General features: G+C 37.1%; 1 protein-coding gene across 1 annotated transcript in view; it reads right to left on the reverse strand.

The window, feature by feature from the left end:
- The window catches only part of ANKRD50 (ankyrin repeat domain containing 50), a 40,511-nt gene extending 20,428 nt beyond the window's left edge, over positions 1–20,083 (reverse strand). The window contains exon 1 of the mRNA XM_082653517.1: positions 19,374–20,083. Within this exon, the coding sequence (XP_082509643.1) occupies positions 19,374–19,885 (512 nt within the window). The 5' untranslated portion in view covers positions 19,886–20,083. The remainder of the gene's footprint in view (positions 1–19,373) is intronic.
- Positions 20,084–20,428: the final 345 nt, after the last annotated feature.

Consider the following 20,428-nt stretch of genomic DNA (forward strand, 5'->3'; position numbering starts at 1 on the left):
GAGGGTCTTTATGCTCTTGATGATGTTCAGGGTATACATTTATTTCAAAGAGTAAATGTTGTGTCAGTTTTGTCTGCATCTCAGTTTGGTATTAACTTCCACATTTATCTTGAGGCTGGGGTTTACAGGTCTCTCATAGTTTCACTTTCTTGCTATTAGACTATTTCCCAGGCCTTAGTCAGTCATGTCAAAACCAGAAGCCAAACTATGGCTTTAAAAATGTTGAGTAATTTTTTCTAGTCTTGACATCACCTCTAAACTCAAAACTGTCTGCTACCATCTCCATGTGGATGTCCTACAGGCGTCTCAAATTTAACATGTTTAAAGAAGCATTCTCTCAATTTACCCCCAATAAGTTCCTCCCCACCCATTTTCCCCATGTCAGTTAGTGGTATCCCATCACCCCTCTAGTTTCTTAAGTCAAAATCCTAGGACTAATTCCTGAGTCCTCCCTTTTATTCCAGCCACTGGTCCCCCTTTCAGTCCTAACAGCAAGCTTTCCTCCAGTCAGGGCCTATGTACTTGGTACTCCCTCTGCCTAGAAAGCTCCCTGAGGCCGAACTTCTCTTCCTTCAGATTTCAACACAAAGTTTATCCCTGAAGAGGTTTTCCTTGGTCACCGTGTCTTAAATGGCCTTCATCGTGTATTACTGTTCCTCTAACAACTCATCCTGTTTTCTTCGTAGTGTTGATCCCATCCTCAAAGTAATTTATTGCGTTATCTCGTGTACCGCTTTCACTGTAAGGCTGGGGTGAAGCTCCTCCACTTCCGTGCTGCCTCCCCCGGGATGGCGCCTGTCCTGTGCACTGCTAGATTCCCAGCACTCAAAACCATTATTTGCACATCACAAACACTCAGTAAAATCTGCTTCATGAATGAATGGTAATTAATAGGAAAACTGCTACTCTGAAACACTAGATAAAAAATTTTCTAGACTCAGAATTCCCATATTCAGTTTCCCTTTATTTATTCCATCAAAAGCACCATATGGGGATACCTACACCACCAAGTGACACACAGATCCACATCTCTACCAGATTACGTTTTATCATTTTATAAATGACAATCCCATCAAAGTATACACACACAAAGCAAGAGTGCTTTAGAAGTCTAAAACAGATTTTCCTCTGTTTGTGAATATATATGTATATATTATCTTCAAAATGAGATCATGTGATAGTATTAGATTATCACATTCAGACAAAGATAACCACCATCTTTAAAACCAGCAGTGTGCCGCAGGATTTTACCTGTGTAGGTACGTTATTAAATGTTATTAAATGTCTTACATTTCTTAGGTGCATTATTAAAATTCAGGCAATATATATTACATTAATACTTTTATGAATTTAATTTAAAGTCCTTGAGCTAGCTCTCCCCCCATTTTCAATTCTATGTTGAAAATAAGCGCTGGCAGCATCATGCTTCTGCAGCTGGCCTTCTGATTTTCAGGCAGAAAGGCAGCTAAAAGACCATTAGGGCAATTATGAAATGAAATCCATTTTTTTTTTAATACAGTGAATTTACTTACTGCCTCTTTCTCAAGAGGCTAATTAACTTTTAAAAGCTCCTACAAGTATTGTAAGGAGTATACTATTAGACAGATACTTAATTTCTTAGTTTTCTTAGATACTTAATACTTAGTTTCTTAAGGTTTTCACTGTTGAACATTGAGTTTCATCTCATTCTCTGGCTCACTCCCTCAGGAGTAGAGAACTAGTTAAGAGCCTCCCTCCCAGTCTTACAACAAAATAAGCCAGGCAAACTGCAAGTTCAAGACTTTTCATGAACCTACGAGAGTGCTTAGGTCACAGGGCAACCAACTAGCCCAAAATCTAAGGTGACACAGACATCTGCAGGCAGACACAGAATGCAAGCACTTACTTACCTGGGGCAGATAACCTGGACACTGGAAAACAAACTGAATAAAAAATAGGCAAAAGACCTGAACAGACACCTCACCAAAGAAGCTACAGATAGCAGGTAAGCGTATGAAAAGAAGTTCAACATCATATGTCATTAGGGAATTGCAAATTAAGACAAGCTGCGACATATAAGTTAGAATGGCCAAAATCCAAGCGCTGACAACACCAAATACTGGCAAGGATGTGGAGCAATGGGAACTCTCATTCGTTGCTGGTGGGAATGCAAAATGGTACACAGCAAGTTTGGAAGACAGTTTGGCAGTTTCATAGAAAACTAAACATACTCTTCCCATACAAAACAGCAATTGTGTCCCTGGTATTTACCTAAATGAACTGAAAAAGTATGTCCATGCAAACACCTGCACACATGGTGTATATAACAGCTTTATTCATAACTGCCAAACTTCGGAAGCAACCAAGATGTCCTTCAGTAGGTGAATGTTAATAAACTATGGTACATCCAGACAATGGAAAATCATTCAGCACTAAAAAGATATGAGCTATCAGGCCATGAAAAGACATGGAGGAATCAAATGTATATTACCCAGTGAAAAAAGCCAATATGAAAAGGCTACATACTATATGATTCTGACTGTCAAACATTCTTAAGGCAAAACTATGGAAATGGTGACAAGATCAGTGGTTGCTACGAGGAGGGAGTGATGAATAGGCAGAGCATAGAGGATTTTTAGGGCAGTAAAACTACTGTGTATGATACAATAATGGTGGATACATTTATTATATATTTCTTAAAACCCATAGGATGTACAACACCAAGAGAGAACGCTAATGTCAACTATGGACTTTGGGTATTAATGATATGTCAATGCAGGTTCATCACTTGTAACAAATGCACCACTGTGATGCAGGATGTCGATAGTGGAGGAGGCTGTGTGTGTGCAGGGATGGGATTAAATGGAAACTCTCTACACGTTCCCCTTAAAAGCAGTGAACCTAAAAAAATAAAGTCTGTAAATTTAAAAAAATAGTACGGTATTTGCAAAAGACAGACACATCAAAGTCTAGAAACAGACCAGTATAAATACAGGAAGCTGATTTTTCACAAAGTTGCAAAGGGAATTCAATTGAGAAAGGAAAGTTTTTTCAACCAAAAAAAAAATTATACATAATATTACCAGATTACCCACTTTGAATTCTGCCGTCTAAAATCTCACTACTATCTGGTGAAATTCAGCATCAAAATATTATACATTTGAAGTTTACCTAGAAGGGTAATAATCCTAAATACCTAGCACTTTCCAAAACCATCTGGAAGTACAATGCTGACATACTGGCCCATCATTTTATTAATGAAATGATTAAATTCTTTCGAAAGGCTATGCTTTAAAATAAATGTGTTTTAAAAAGATGAGAAGTAGAAAAACTAAATCTCTAATAATTCTTACTTAATATATCTTGTCTTAGGAAAACAAACACAGGTTTTACTTTTCTCTTTTTCTCCCATTTCGTTAAGATATATATTGACATATTACATTGTATAAGTTTAAGGTATACAACACATATGTACATATTGTAAAATGTCACCACAATAAGCTTAGTTAATATCCATCATCTCACAGTTAATAATTTTTTTTCCCAACTTTTAAGATCTAGTCTCCTAGCACCTTTCAAATATACAATACAGTACCGCTAACTATAGTTGCCATGCTGTACATTACACCTCTTATAACTGGAAGTTTGTACCTTTTGACCACCTTCACCTAATGCCCCCACCTCCTAACCCCTGCCTCTGGGAACTGCAAAGCTGATCTCCATTTCAATGAGTTGGGTTTTTTAGATTCCAAACACAAGTGAAATCATACAGCATTTGTCTCTATGTCTGACTTATTTCACTCAGCATAATGCCCTCAAGATCCATCCATGCTGCCAGAAATGGCAGAATTTCCTTCTTTTACTATGGCTGAATTATGTGTATATATGCATATCAAAATTTCTTTATCAATTTATCTAAGTCAGTGGACACTTAGGTTGTTTCCCTATTTTGTTTCCTTAGGAATGAAATTACCCTCCAGTAAATTAAAGCATGTGAAAATGTGGAACAGGGTATAAGATACCTCAAACCAGTTAGGGATCAAATTTATATACTCAATAAAAAAAATCTAATAAGTACAACTGATAATTAAAATCAGGTAAGGAGCTTGGCCAAAATGTAGGGTAAAATTTCCCTCTAAACTTTGACCAAGATATTGTTGTAACTTCATGCTTTTATGCACTGTTTCCCCTTTGCTAAAATATAGCAGGGAATGATGGAATATAAAAACAAAATGAAATAAGAAAAACATAACCAGAGTCAAAAATAAAATAAACATTTCAAAGTATCAGAAACAGAAAAGAAGCATAATGCTGTGAGTGAACCGAAAACTTCAGCTTGTCAAACTTGTCTGCAATGGCAGCCTGGGGGTTAGATGGTGGAAGTAAAAGGGGCGAGGTAGTAGTCCTGCCTCTACTAACAGGACTCAGACTCACTGTATGAAACTAGGGGCTGGAACAGGGGCTTTCCTTATTACTAATGAAAGAAGGAAACAAAAAGCACAGACTACTGCCTAGGGCTATGGCTTTTAAGAAGCAGCAGGGAGGGCAAAAAATCAGCCTCCTTGGAGACAGGAACTGAACCTAAAATGATCATGGGTCAGTGACTAAATCTACAAGATCACTTGTATCGGCTTGGAGTGTGAGCTTTGTATCTCAATTATTGGCCCTCATCCTAGACTGCACTGAGGGTGGGGAGTGGTGGAGGCAATCAGCAATCAGAGCAAGGAGAGCAGAGGTAGAAGTGTTCGTGAACCAAACAGGAGAGTGAAAAAAAAAATTACAAAATTTATAGTGCTCAGAGAGAAAGCAGCAAACTCAACAATCGGAATACGTGTTCATGTCCAAATGAAAGTAACTTATAAAACTGCCAGAGAACGCAAAGAAAATGTAGTTGTGATATTCAGGTAAAGAAAAGAGGGAATAAAATCCAATTTTGAAAAAAGGAATTATTTAACAAGCAAAGCCACAAATCAAATACAACAGGAGAGAACCAGAGAAATCTTCCTCATAGGGACTTCCACTGCCAGATAAAATGCAGTAGGTGGCAGCAGCCCAAAACTCCCGCTGCAATAGCTAGAAAAAAAATGTTATCCGTTACAAAATTTACGTTTTTAAAGATAGGAGAAAGCTGTTGAAGCAAGAGAACAAAATGAATTAGAACTCCAGAGGATGGGAGTTGATCCAAAATGAGCAAAACAAAAACAAAAAACCAAACCACCTGCTGCTTTCTCCTCAGGGGTCATTTGCTGATTTGAGGCATACAGTGATTTTAAGTATGGACTGAGAATCAGGCTTGGGCCACCCTGAGGGACTCTACCAGAGGAATAAAATCAGCACAACTTTCAGAGGTCAGCTATGTCTCTTTCAGAGAAAGTGCAAATCTGAGGTGTCCCTAACAAGAGGCTGATTTTCTCCAAGGTACATTTGCTAAATTCTGGGTTGTATTTAAAAAGCTAGGGAACTAGGATGAGTGTGTCTAAAAGCCAGCATGAAATCTCCCATAGTCTGTATGTTGGAGACAAAATTCTGCTAATGGGAGGGTACTTGCTTTAAACACAAAACCCATCCCCTTCAAGACACTTGTTAGAATTTGAAGGTATAAGGGGCAGGAAGTCAAAGGACTAAATAAATATTTCTTGGGGAAGAACTGAATTATCAAGTCCTTTTGGAACTCTCAATCAAAAGCTTAGAAGGTCCACACCAAAATAATAGGAATAAACTAGCAGTCTTACTAAGACTACAAAGGAGCCCCAGCCCACCTCCATCCCTGATTATATCAGCCCCTCAGTCTCTCTGCCCAAATGAGAAAAACGAAAACCTTCTCTGATGAAAGATATTATCTGGAGCTCTAGTCATTTAACACACTGTCTGACATACGATCAAAAATTATCAGACAGAAAAAGGGCAGAAATACATGATTGGTAATTTAGAGGAAAAAGACAATAAATACAGACTTAAATAATCTAGATACTATTGTTAGCATGATATTCATGGATTAAGAGATTCAACACTGAATTAGGAGATATATTCATGGGTTAGGAGATTCAACACTGCAAACAGGTCAATTCCCACAAATTCACCTAAAGATTCAATGCAACCCTCATCAAAATCTCAGCCAGAGTATTCGTGCACTCAGTCTCTCATGTGGCCTCCACTATACCCTCAAAAGAGAACAAGAGTGAAAAAACAAATACTGTGTGATGTGTTAGTATTATTTTAAAAATAACTTTGACCTTGCAGGGGCCTACACCGCACTTGGAGAAACACTAAACCATCCATGCCCCACTTGCCTAGATGATATTTTACACTTCGTTCTTCTCAAACCTCCATGATTTCCTTACTCCCCACATTCACTTGCAACTATCGACCTGGTTTCCTAGATAATAAAAAATTATTTAAATACGTATAAGTAACATTTAATATAAAAATGTGTGCATGCACACACACACACACACACACCCTTCTAGGCATATATAATTAGAAGAGAACTTCCACAAACTCACTGGAACATCTACTCTCCCAACCCACCTGCACTTTGATCTACATACACTGCCTTCCCTCCTCTAACCATGGATGAACCATCTGTGCTCCTATCCCACCCACTCTAATAACAGATCCTTCCTTATCTTACCTTCTCAATGATTTATTTCCAGCACTTTACCCTTTCTTTCTCGAATCATCAATCTCATCTCTTCTTTATCACCCTCAAACACATATCCTTCTCCAGCTATTATTCAACTTTGCTGCTCCCCTTCCTTACAGCAAAATGCCTCAAAAATTCTGCCGATATTTACTGCCTATTTACTCCTCTCACTTATTCATGATCTTATTATAATCAAGGTTTATTTTCCACTCCACCTATACCCCAAGAACTCCATGTTACTAAAATCAATCCTCAACTCAGCAAATACCTGACTTAGCTTATCACTTCCTCCTTCTGAAGACACTGTCTTCACTTTGTCACCTGGCTTTCTGCTCCTTTCATACTAGCTACTTTTTCTTCATATATTCTCAACCTTTGAAGTTGGAAGTACACTAAGGTTCAGATCTTGGATCTTCTCTCTTCTCTATTTACATTCATTCCTTACATAAGCTACTTAATGCTCTTAAATACCATCTATATTCCATTGAAACCAAACTGATATATAGAGACAGCACCTCTCTTTTGAATCTAGCCTCGTAAATCTAACTGCTTACCTAACTTCAGACGTCTAATGCTGAACATATGCAGAACGAAACTTCTGACCTCAAACTCCACCTTGCTCCTGTCAGTCTTCTTCTTTTCAGTAAAAGACAACTCCATCCTTACAACTTCTCAAGCCAAGTATCTTAGAACCATCCTTTACTCTGTTTTTCTCATATTCCACCTTCCAGTGTGCTATCAGGTCAATCTTAGAAATAATCAGAATACAACACTTCTCACCACCTCTACTTCACCTTAGTCCAAGTACACTGTCTCTCACCTTGACTGCTGCACTGGCCACTTACTGGTTTCCTTGCTTCCACATTTACCACCCCAGTTCTCAACACAGTAGCTAGTGTGATCCTTTAAAATCATGTCATATGATGTTTCATTCACTACTCTGTTTAAAAGACTTAATGGCTTCCAATCTCCTCAAAGGAAAAATGAATGTCCTTACAATGGCCTCCAAGTCCATACATTATGTGACTCCTAACTACATCTCGACTTGTCTCATATACTCAACTACTTGCTCACTCTGTTCCAGCCACACAGGCTCCCCCTTGTTTCTCTTGGATAATATTAAGCCAACTCCCACCTCAAGACTTTGCACTTGATATATCCTCAGTCTGGATACCTCCTTCAGGATGCCCTAACCTCCCCTACATAAATAGCAACACTCCTCCCCCAACCTACTCAGCGCACCACTCCTACCATCCTAACTCTGCTTTGATTTTCCACGTAGCACTTATTGCGTAGTGATATGCTACGTATTATATACTATCTTCTTAACTTTTCATTTTTCTACTAACCACCCACCCCAACCCTCAAAATTTAAGCTCCATAAACACAGAGGATATTTGCCACTTCTTTTTTACTAATACATCTCAGTATTAAGAATGGCATCTGGCGCATTCCTGGTATCTAATACATATATGATAAATCAATGAATGAACAAATAAACCAAAGTAAAATAGAGAACTCGGAAATACATGCGTGTGTGTGTGTGTGTGTGTGTGTGTGTGTGTGTGTGTGTCTCACCGCAGTGGTATTACAAATCAATAGTGAAAGATGAGCCATTCAACAAATGCTGCTAGAATAATCAAGTAGAAAACAAGTTTTTAAATATTAAGACCCAAAAAGGCCAAAGTGTAAAGGAAATCATAAAAAGAAAAGATTGAGGGACTTCCCTGGTGGCGAAGTGGTTAAGAATCCACCTGCCAATGCAGGGGACAAGGGTTCAATCCCTGGTCCAGGAAGATCCCACACGCCATGGAGCAACCAAGCCCGTGCGCCACAACTACTGAGCCTGCGCTCTAGAGCCCACGGGCCACAACTACTGAGCCACGTGCCACAACTACTGAAGCCAGCGCGCCTAGAGCCCGTGCTCTGCAACAAGAGAAGCCACCACAATGAGAAGCCCATGCACCACAACGAAGAGTAGCCCTCTCTCGCTGCAACTAGAGAAAGCCCGCAGGCAGCAATGAAGACCCAACGCAGCCAAAATAAATAAAATAAATAAATTTATAAATGAATAAATAAAATTATTAAAGTTACGAGAACTAAAACAATTTTAAAAAAGAAAAGACTGATATATTTGACTCTATTCTTTTTTGTACCTTTCAAAACAAAAATTTCACAAGCAAAATGACGAGCCACAGGATCAAGGAAATAAGGTACCATTTCACATTCACTTTCCAGAACATAAAGAACTCTGACATTATGGCAAGTATTGGTGACCTAGTAGAGTAATGGAAACTCAAATTACACAGTACTACAAGAGGATACACTGATGTAATTTTAAAGGGTAGTTGGTACTATCTCCTCAGAGTTGAAGATGGATATACACACCTTATGATCCAAAATTTCACTTCTAAGTATTCAACCTCGAATCACCCTTCGCTATTTTATTCCTAGTGTATGCACATCAGAATACCCAAGAATGTTCGTAACTGTTTTGTAAAGTTGAAAAAGTTGAATACATCTTAAATGAGTATCAACGTGACAACAAATGAATTATAGTATAAAGGATGACATTATATACCATATGGTAAAGTGAATCATGTAGATCCACATATAAAAACTTGGCTAAACATAAAAAAAAAGTGTTACACAGAAAATGTTGCAGAATAGTGCCAGCAACACAGTACTATGTATACAGAACAATGGTTTCCACATTGTAGTCTGGGGATCCCTTGGAGTCCCCTATTCAGTGTCATAATAAAACTAAGATGTCATTTGCCTTTTTCACTCTTGTTCTCTCTCAAGGATAAAGTGGAGTTTTCTAGAGACTGCATGCAGAAACAGAACCACGATAATCCAGCTGTCTTTTATTAAGCCTAATATTAAAAAGATTTGCAAAACAATGTAAAACAACGCCACTCTTTAAGTGGTTTTTTTTTTTTTTTGGTCTTGGACAGTATATTCTTTCATTAAAATGTTATTTATGTTAAATAAAAATGTTATTTAGATGTTATTTAGATAAATAAAGATTTATTATTAAATATATTAATACATATTTAAATATCAGTTTAAATTTTAAATAAGCAAATATTTATAAATACAACCCACATAAACAAATTCTTTGGTGTGTGCAATAATCTTCAAGAGTATAAAGGGGACCTAGAATAAAAAAGTTTGAGAATTGCTGATGTGGAATCAAAAATGTACAGAACTAGAGCATGTAACAAGTATGTGTATATACATATATATCTCCCTATGTATATAAACTGGTCAAACTACATAGGCATAAAAAGTGAACTCACAGGAGGGGTCACCTACGGGGTATGAGTAGATCAGACTTAACGGGATACCTAGGTGGCTTCAAATGTGGATTATTTTTTCTTTAAAACAGAAACAGGAAACCCAGATTTAGAGCAAATATGGCAAAATGAGGAAGTACATGCATCTTTGTTTTTCAATTTTATTAACTTTGCTGTATAACTGAACCTTTGGCGGTAGGAGCAATCTATCATTTCCTCTGTAAATTTATTTTCTACAATTTCTTCCCCTTTAGTACCATTATTTTTTCCCTTTAAATTCCTGTGAAGGTCTCTGTTTGCAAGTTGCTTCTCTCCCTAAAGTAGCAATTTAACAAACATATTAGCTGAGATTTAAACTACAAAAGTTTTTTTCTCCTTTCTAAGTGAATATGAAATTTAAATGACAATGGCTGAAAGAATGATAAGAATTCTACAGATGAAACTATGGATTTATGACCTCATATGACTCACGTCACATAACATAAATCTGATGCTATTAAAAAGATTTTCCATTGATAAAAATTAATTTCAATATGAATTGTTGACACTAATGAAATCATCAAAAATACTGGTTTTAGATACTTTTCATCTATAACTATATAATCTATATGTATAGTATTATTCCACAGGAAAATAGAATATTTCAAAGCTGAATGTGGTTGAGCAATACAAATTATCAATGTGACAAAATTATAACGTTTTAACGTAAAATACAGTTACTCATTAATTCAGGAAATACTGAGTCTCTGCTATATTCTAAGCCCTGGAGATATAAAGACACAAGACAGACAAGTACTCTGCTCATTCCAGAAGGTAGACAGAAAGTCAAAGTGAACAAATGCACAAAATAATTTCCAATCATGATAGACACTAAAAATTAAGAAATAAAGAAAACACAGTGGGATGTTGTGATTTAAGAAAATGACCGGGTGGGGAGACTTGTAAAGATTCAGTGGAGAAGGGAAGACCTCAGAGGAGGTAACATTAAAGCTGGTGCACTAAGTGATACCAGAGCAAGTAGCCATACAAAAATCTGCTGGCCAGAAGGTGACCTATTTCAGAACAATAATAAGAACAATGTGGATGAAGAACCAATGAACAAGGCTGAAAACAGTACAGACTGAAGTCAAAGGCTAGGTAAGGACTAGACCATGTAAAGCTTAGATTTTATTCTGAAGGTAGTGAGAAGCTAACTGCAGGTTTTAAGCAGACAGTTAACAAGATCTGATTATCCTTAACTGCTTTGTGAAGATAAGAGGGACAACAATAGCAAGAAGAAGACCAGTTAGGACACCACTGAAAGGGATAATGGGAATGGCAGCAATGGAGATGAAGAAAAGTTGAGGTATTTGTTTTATCTTGGAAACAGAACAAAAGTACCTGACGGATTGAGTGTAGGGGGTGAGTGAAATTGAAGAATCAATGAGGACTCCTAGATTTTTGATGAAAATTAACGATTTCCTATTTGAAATGTTATTTCCTTAATTTTTGTATTGTTAGCTATTTCCACAACAGTGATGTACCACAACCACCCCAAAACGCAGTGGCTTGAAATAACAATCATTTATACTTCTGTGTCTATGACTTTGTTGTACTCCAGGCGTGGAGTCAAGCTTCCAGTTGGGTATGGTTTACTCCACATCTCCCTCATCTTCTTTGGACCAACAAGCTCGCCAGAACATGTTCTTCTGAAGGTAATGAGACACAAAAAGGACAAGCCCAATCACTCACGCACATGTTAAGCCTCTGTTTGGGTCACGTCTACTAACATCCCACTGGCCAAAGCAAATCTCATGGCTGAGCCGAAATCAAAAGGCAGAGAAGTACGCTTCTCCTCTAGCAGAAGGACTGCAATGTCACATGGCAAAGACCAAGGATACATGGAGAGAAGAAGAACAAAAGCAGATAATTCAATCCACACCAGTGTCTATATATTCAAATCATGAGTCACAACTGTAAAAGGTCACCAGTTTTTGGAATGTTCCAAATCATTGCTCAAGATAACCACAAGTAAGATGTAATTAGTTCTCTTAATTAATACCTATTTTTATTAAGTAATTACATGAACATTTTCAAATTCTACTTTATTACCAAAGACTATATTTAGCTACATTACATGTGTTATAGAAAAAAAATGACATTAGGCATATTTCTGAGATTAAGATAACATGAAAGAAAGAAACTGGTTTGAAATTTATTTTATTTATTTATTTTTTTTGCGGTACGCGGGCCTCTCACTGTCGTGGCCGCTCCCGTTGCAGAGCACAGGCTCCAGACGCGCAGGCTCAGCGGCCATGGCTCACGGGCCCAGTCGCTCCGCGGCATGTGGGATCCTCCCGGACCGGGGCACGAACCCGGTTCCCCTGCATCGGCAGGCGGACTCTCAACCACTGCGCCACCAGGGAAGCCCTGGTTTGAAATTTAAAACAATTGTATAGTATGGTCAAAGACATCACTAGAACAACTAGACAGTAAAGACAGGCCACCAATCAGAATACACTTCAAAGATTATTTTTAAGGGGAGAAAAATAAGAATTTACTTATTTTACTTTATAAAATCAAACCATTTCATTGTATAGAAGTCATTATACTTTATAGATATTTCCTAAAAAGCAAAACTGCTAAAAGCAAAGTTGCTAAAAACAAAGTTAAGGGCTAAAAAACAAACTAAAAAAAAATCTGCAAAATATATAACAAACAAAAGGTCCATATCCTTACTATGTATATCAAGTTCTTACTAAACACTAAGAAAAATAAGACTATTCTTATCCATATCTCTTGTCGACTTTAACATTGTCTCATATGCTTAAAAATATTTCTTGAAAGAATAAATGAGCTTAATGTGTTCTGGTGAAGTTTGGAAACATGATACATACTTTAGATGGAAGAGAACCAAATTATGAAGAGCTTTTAAAGCCAAGCAGAGAAATTTAAATTTGTTGTAGAGGTTATCACAGGCTCAGAGGAATGACCTAAAGAAAGCACTGTTTTACTACAGTTAATTGGCCAACTGTTACCAAAATGAATTACATATAGAGAGGCTAAGGTTAAGTAAAGCACCCAGGACGTGATGAACAAAAATTCTAGATTAGGGGAAAAGAATTCAAGAACCATTCCAAGAAAAAGATTAAATACCGTAGAATAGAGAAATATAATAGAAAATAATCAAAGAAAACTCTAGAATCTAGCCTGGGCAGTGCTTCTCAAACTTCAATGTGCACAGAATTCACTTAGGAATCTTGTTAAAAGGCAGATTCAGTTCAGTGGATTCAAGATTCTGCATTTATAATAACCTCCCAGGTGGTGCCACTATTGTTGATCTTAAGATCATACTTTTAAGTAGAAAGGGTCTAGGAAATAAGAGTAATTATGGAACAACGTAGATAAGAGAGTCAGTTTTCCCAGAACCCAAGACAACGATCAAGCCTCATATTACATGCTTTCTTATCAGCCTGTGTCCCTCCTTCTTAGCACTTACTAAAGCTCCATTTTTACATTTATTTTTGTGATTATTTGTTCAATGTATTTCCCCCCACTGAGCTCAGTGTCCTGTTTGGCTCACCACTTTAGTCCTGTTATCTGGACATTAGCACACATCTGGCGCATAGCAGGTGCTGATTATTTGTTTAAGAAATGAATGCGGCTTCCCTGGTGGCGCAGTGGTTAAGAATCTGCCTGCCAATGCAGGGGACACGGGTTCGAGCCCTGGTCCAGGAGGATCCCACATGCCGCGGGGCAACTAAGCGCGTGTGCTACAACTACTGAGCCTGTGCTCTAGAGCCTGCGAGGCACAACTACTGAGCCTGCGTGCCACAACTCCTGAAGCCCACATGCCTAGAGCCCGTGCTCCGTAATAAGAGAAGCCACAGCAACGAGAAGCCCACGCACCGCAACGAAGAGTAGCCCCCGCTCACTGCAACTACAGAAAGCCGCTCACAGCAACAAGGAACCAAAGTAGCCGAAAATAAATAAATAAAATAATAAATAAATTTATATATAAAAAAAGAAATGAATGAATGAGTCAACGAAGAGAAATGCTAAAAGAGACGCTGGATTGAACAGAGGAAGGTGACAGACACTCCAGTGAAAAGATACATGTTGATCAGAATGAAGACAAAGGCTGTTGATGTAGATCTGATTGCTATCACATTAGACATGAGCATTGGTAGCCATGTAAGTAAATAAAATTACTGAAGGAGCGTATATACAAAGAGAGAAGATCTAAGGAAGCTTTGTTGGACAAATGGCCAGAGACAACCTACAGGAAGGGCCACCAAAGAATACAGTCAGACAGGAGATTCTGAATGCAAGAAAGCACAAATAATGAAGAAAGTCCTAACATATATCATCTAAGGCTAAAGATCGACTGAGTAGTGGATTCAGAAGCTATTATGCTTAAACATCTTTCTGTGAACATGTAGACGTAGAAGTCAGATTTTAGTACGCTAAGATAAAATGAGGTGATAGGGAAGAAGTAGTAGTACTTGCATGTACAAATTCAAGATAATATAATAGCAAATTTGGGGGGAGATAAAAATTATAGTGTTTCTCTACTCAGAGAAATAGAAAACATGTTCACGTTTGCAAATGCCCACAGGAGCCAGGCTGGCATATATAAACAAACGAAGTAGTCTTGGGATAGAATAATAGAGAGTGGAGGAGACGGAATCAAATTAGAATGTGTAGGCCCCACATAAAGACAGCAGCTGACACAGTGCCACCAGATTATTGCTTCAAAAAAAATGAAAAGCTAATACCGTCAAAATTTCCAATTTTTTTTCAAGAAAACCCCCAAATCTGGATAGGTGTGTGAAATTTCCTGAAGTGGATAAAAAATATATTCAACCTATAGGGCACTACTTTACTCTTTCTGATCCAAAATAAAGTCTGAGTTATCAAGAAGTAAATAAAAAAATGGCCAAGCAGAATTAAGAACGTGGCTGATGTTAAACAGTATAAATACGGAGCAATATGTTATGCCACTACAGAACTGATTAAATGCTGAGGACTAGTTCAGCAAATGATAAAGGTACCAGGAACCAAAGGAAGCAGCACTTAGACATGAAGTATAAAAGAGAGAGAAAGGCTAGGGTAAAAGGAAAAGATTTTAGGAAGGGAAAGTGCAAGGGTTTGAATGCATGGAAGTCCATATCAAAGTCAAAATAACATAAGAGCTAGAAGCAACAGACAACTCAGTGGAAACTGACACTATTACACTAAAAGAAATGTAGAATTTTGATTATGAAAATTATATTTTCATTTATTTTATTCAAAATGTGAACTGTAAAGACACCTTTACAAGACCTTTTAATCCAACAATGTTTAAGAATAGATAATGATGGTTATCTTAAATAGTCTTAGATATTCAAGACAGATAATGGAAAGGAAATATTTTGCCTTGAAAATACCCCACAACTGAGGGTAAGAAGGAAGCACACGTTCCAGTCCCATTCTGTTCTCTGCCCCTTTGTTGAGTTTGCCAAAAATACTTGGAGTATACTCTTAATACTACAGTTAAGACAGAAGACAGACATCTGGCCACGTAAAACTATCTGGACCAATCCACATTCATACATGCTAAAGAGCAGACAGCAGGTTAATAAATTAATAATCACTGTACCAGTCTGGTCTGCATTTAAAACTGACCTAAATGATATAACATTTCAATTTCCTTTCTTATGCAAGCACTTCAGCTGTCCTTCAATCAGGTTCAAGCACATTCTAGATAGGTAAGTAGTATTATTCACTCCTTCAAATGATAATCATTTAGCACTTACGATATGCAAAGTGCTGTTCAAAGCGCTATGGTAAGCATAAAATATTAATCAGTCATGAATAATGTCACGAAGAAACATATGCCTAATAGAGGAGATTACAGAACATGTATGCATAAATAATTACAAAAGAAGTTAAAAATCTAAAGAGATACCAGTGAAGAACTATAAAATGTTCAAGAGGGAGATAAAAAGATTAGAAAGAAAATTTCACCATTCAAGGATTCTTTTTTTGTTTTTGTTTTTTTTTTTTTTGGTACGCGGGCCTCTCACTGCTGTGGCCTCTCCCGTTGCGGAGCACAGGCTCCGGACGCGCAGGCTCAGCAGCCATGGCTCACGCGCCCAGCCGCTCTGCGGCATGTGGGATCTTCCCGGACCGACCGGGGAACGAACCGGTGTCCCCTGCATCAGCAGGCGGACTCTCAACCACTGTGCCACCAGGGAAGCCCAAGGATTCTTATTCAACATAAAAACAAAGGTCACAGTCCAGTCTTCCAACTTCCAATCCTTTTCTAACAAGCCATTGTTGTCTTTCACCACTTCTCAGATGACTTTTCTACTAAACGCTCAAAGTTTAGAGTCATTCATCCTTAATTCTTCATCATGATTTTATTCCATTTACACTTAATTTGTGGTACCACTGAAGATGTTTAATTAATTCCTATCAACATTACACAGAACAAAATCTTTTTACTCGACTCAGAAAAATTGACGTCACACACAGAATTGACTCTCACCTGGCCTTGCAGATTGTGAACCAGAAATAAAAGAGAATGATATCCACTAGGAACAAAGCTTTGTACTTCCATTCCACATCCGTCTAACTCTCCAAAAAAGACCCTTGGGGGTTCAAGGACCATGATAGTAAAGTTCAGAAAGAAGTTTCTGGTTGAAAAAATAACCATCTTCAGTTGTGCTTCTAAACCAATCACAGGATCTAAAACCACTAGCCCCTCCCTCATTCCATAACTTAGGTGCCTTGATCCTTCTGTCAAAAACAACTGGAATTTGTTTTACAGTTAGAGGACTACTAGGAAACTCTACCTCTGACATTAACTCTAGAAAAGACAATTCAACACAAAAGGCAAAGTTTTGCAATAAAAGCCTGAAGTGGGAGGCAGAATGAAAGAAATCAGCATTTGGTTCTCAAAACAAGTAAAAATGTAATTGTCATCAACTTAGTTCCACCAACAGAAACAGATAAAATATATATATTCTAAAGGTAGTAACAATAGCTTTTCACTTTAACCAGCGAAGAAAAATGGAAAAGAACAAAAATAAGAAATTAATGTGTCTTCATTCATCATTCTCTTCAACAGATGATCTAATTCCATTTGTGTTAAAATGTTCACGTGCTGCATCTACAGCAAGTATCTATATATTGATACCCGAAGTATCAATATTATTTCTTTTTATAGAAATAAGATAAATATTAGCGTAAGAACTTAAAGCTCCATGAAGACAGGGTATTTTGTCTGTTCGGTTCACTGATTTATCCACATCTGAATTCCACGTAACACACAGACAGTTCTCAATAAATATCTCCAGCTGAACTGTGCTTAAAACACAAAAGGCTCTCAATAAACATTTGCTGTAAGAATGAATGGATGTCAGAAGAAATTTGACAACTAAATCTCAGAATCAACAGACTATACCATGTCAGAAGAAAAAGAAGTAGCAATATTTAACATGAAGTTTAAGATTAACATAAAGTTCCTTTCAGTCTTTAATTATCGTGAAGAAAATGTGATTTCAAAAAACTGGTAATTAACAAGTTACCACTTAGCTACGTGACTTCATGTAAGAAGTTAGCTTGCCGCACTACATACTGTATCTAGTATCATTAAGGGGAAAAAAAATAGGGATAAAAAATTAGGAAGTAAAACTGAAGAAAAGCAGATAAAAAGCATTAATTACTGAATCACTCTGAAATTTCCCCAACTTTGTGGACCTGTGAAGAACTAAGATTTACCTTTATCAATTTTCTATTTCTACTAAATTGTTTCACACATGAATATATGAAGCCATCAATATTATCAACTGTTAGATGTTAAGAAAGTAACAATACACAAACTGGTTTGGGAGGTTGTTTTTGTCAAAAATGAAAAAAAAAATACTTTTCTTTGTTTATATTTCATCTCCCATCATGTTATAATTACCTCCAGCTCTGTCTCCCTCAAAATATTGCAACTTTTTGAAAATAATTACCTTTTGCTCCATTGTCTACTTGTTGAATTACATCTAACCCTGCCTAAATAAAATTCCTATCAAAAATACATTCCTATCAAAACTCTCTAAAGGACTTATCTAACAAGTCAATCAGTCACTAATAAAACCCACAATGAAATCTTAACTATTTGTCCAAAAGCAGAGGCCTAGATCATCTAATGCCATACACTATGTAAAAATATTTCTTTTCAACTTTTAATTGTGATCTCATGTCTGCATTCGACTATGGTTATCTTACTGCTTCGCAGTCTTGAAGGAAATGTAGCTCTGTGAATTATCAGAAACAGCTTCTCCAATATCAAAGTTACCTAATTTATTTAATGATTCATTACTTTAATGAAAAAGAAAGTGACCCAAGTTTTTGAAAGATCCAGTGGAAGATTAGTAAGAGCACCAAAATGGTCCAAGTGGAAAGACTAGGTTTTCCCTAACCAAGTACAGACTGGGAATATAAAGTGATTAGCTCCTTCTGTCAATCAGAAAATCAAAATTAATAAAAATCAATTTACACACAGCTCTATTTGCTTGTTATTCCCCTTCAATGAGTAACTAAAATTACAGAAAAAAAATTACAGAAAATCCATCTGAGTAGAAGGATCTTTTTCAAGAAAATCTGATACTATAGAGAAAGATTTGCTTAGAATCAGTATATATCAAAAATATAGTTATCAGACTTGATTTTAAATATTTAAAGGTATTAGAAATTTACATAGCTAATTCCAATAAGACAAATTGCATAATTACATAATTTAGTTAGACTAAGTTCAACTTAGACTATAAGCTCTTTGAAACATTTTCTAAGGTGTCAATAAATGCAGTTTATGAAATTACTTATAAGAAATGAAAACTCAGCTCTTCAACTAGTGATAGTATCTCCAGAAAAAGCAGTAAGTCAAGAGGAAAAGAGCTGTTTATGTACAGAGACTTAAGTCTCTTAAAAGTTAAGTTTAATATTAAAGACTGCATTATTGATTCCATACACAGTGATTCCATATTGAACACTGTCCATCAAACCTGGCATCTCATACTTGTGATACAGGTATTGCCTAACCTATTTCCTCATTAATTTAAGAATGATATAACAATTCTAACGCTGATTTTGATGGCTCACAGCAAAAGATAACAGATTTGCCCTGAGTTTTACTGGACAGCACTTACACATTAAAAAGTCTGCAAGAATACCACACCTCTCAAATTAAGTTTCTTCAGTGCTTCACATTCTGTTATTAAACAAGTAAAAGATATACTTTTAATCCATAACCTTACAATACAAAGCTTAAATTTTATTTCCTTCAACAAAGTAAACAGGTGTATTCATAACCACAGATTATCCCCAAATATACAGCGGTAGTAAAAGCACTGGCAAAGTTAAGAAACAAACACAAAAAAACTAAAAAAAACTTTAATTTTTGCACAGAAACCAGAACACCATGACATACTTATTGTTACCTTTTAAATGCTTCAGCTGGGTTTCTCTCACATTCCCCGGGCTGTAGGAGGCTTTGAACTGCTGGATCCCTTAGCTTGTCCTCATATCCTTGGAGAAGTCCACTGCGGCAGATCTGGGCAACCAGACCTCTAATAAACCCTCCAACACACAAAGTATCAGAGTCCTGGGCTTTGCAGAAATGAAAGGCCAAAGCCTGGCGATGTAAACCTCTCTGCAAGCTTGTAGGTGAACTTGGCCACAAGAGCTCAGTGCATAAGGCTGTCTTGCCACTGCCAGGCCCTCCTACCAATAACACACCCCAGGCAGCTCCTTTTCCAGAGACAACACTAGCATTATTCCCAGAATTCACTACAAGGGGTGGTGTGTTGACAGCACTGTTGCAGCAGTTAGTTTTCTCCTGGAGGCAATGCTGAAGCTTGTGGAAAACCCACTCCCTACAGTAAAACTGCTTCCCCTGCAGTAAACTCGTTTGAGCCATTTTGCAGACTTTCTCTTCCCAAGGATTAGTCATAATAGGTTTCTTAGCATCAACATTTGCTAGAATCTGGGTACATCAACACAGGTCTTTACATCCATTAGGACGTAACTTGCATATTAAGTTGACTTTGAATGACAAGAGTAACCAGTTACAGTAAAATTCAACAGCCACATAGTCCATCTGCCAACAGAATGTGCATGACTTTATCTGGCTCTTTATTCCTGATCATCAGCAGAGAATATATTAGTTTATATGAATTGTTGAACTGATGGAAAACTGCCTGGTTCCGAACCTTGGCCAACACTTTTCCTATATCTTGATGGGTCACAAAACTCCATGGTTACATCTGGAGTTTATGTGATTGTGGATGTTTCAAGTATGCAGATGAGACAATACATCTGGAAAACTGAAGAGAAAGCCCAATCTTTCAATTTGTACAAAATGCTTTTCCAGATCGCAAGCGTTAAGTCTGTATCTGAAAATTAGATGCAGAAAAGGTGTCCATTATAGTAAATGCTACCAAAGAGATTACATTTATACAGTAGATTGTTAGTGCTCTACTCCTTGTTGAAGTAT

The sequence above is a fragment of the Grampus griseus genome (genome assembly GCF_964374135.1).
Source record: "Grampus griseus genome assembly, chromosome: 4".
NCBI lineage: Eukaryota > Metazoa > Chordata > Mammalia > Artiodactyla > Delphinidae > Grampus > Grampus griseus.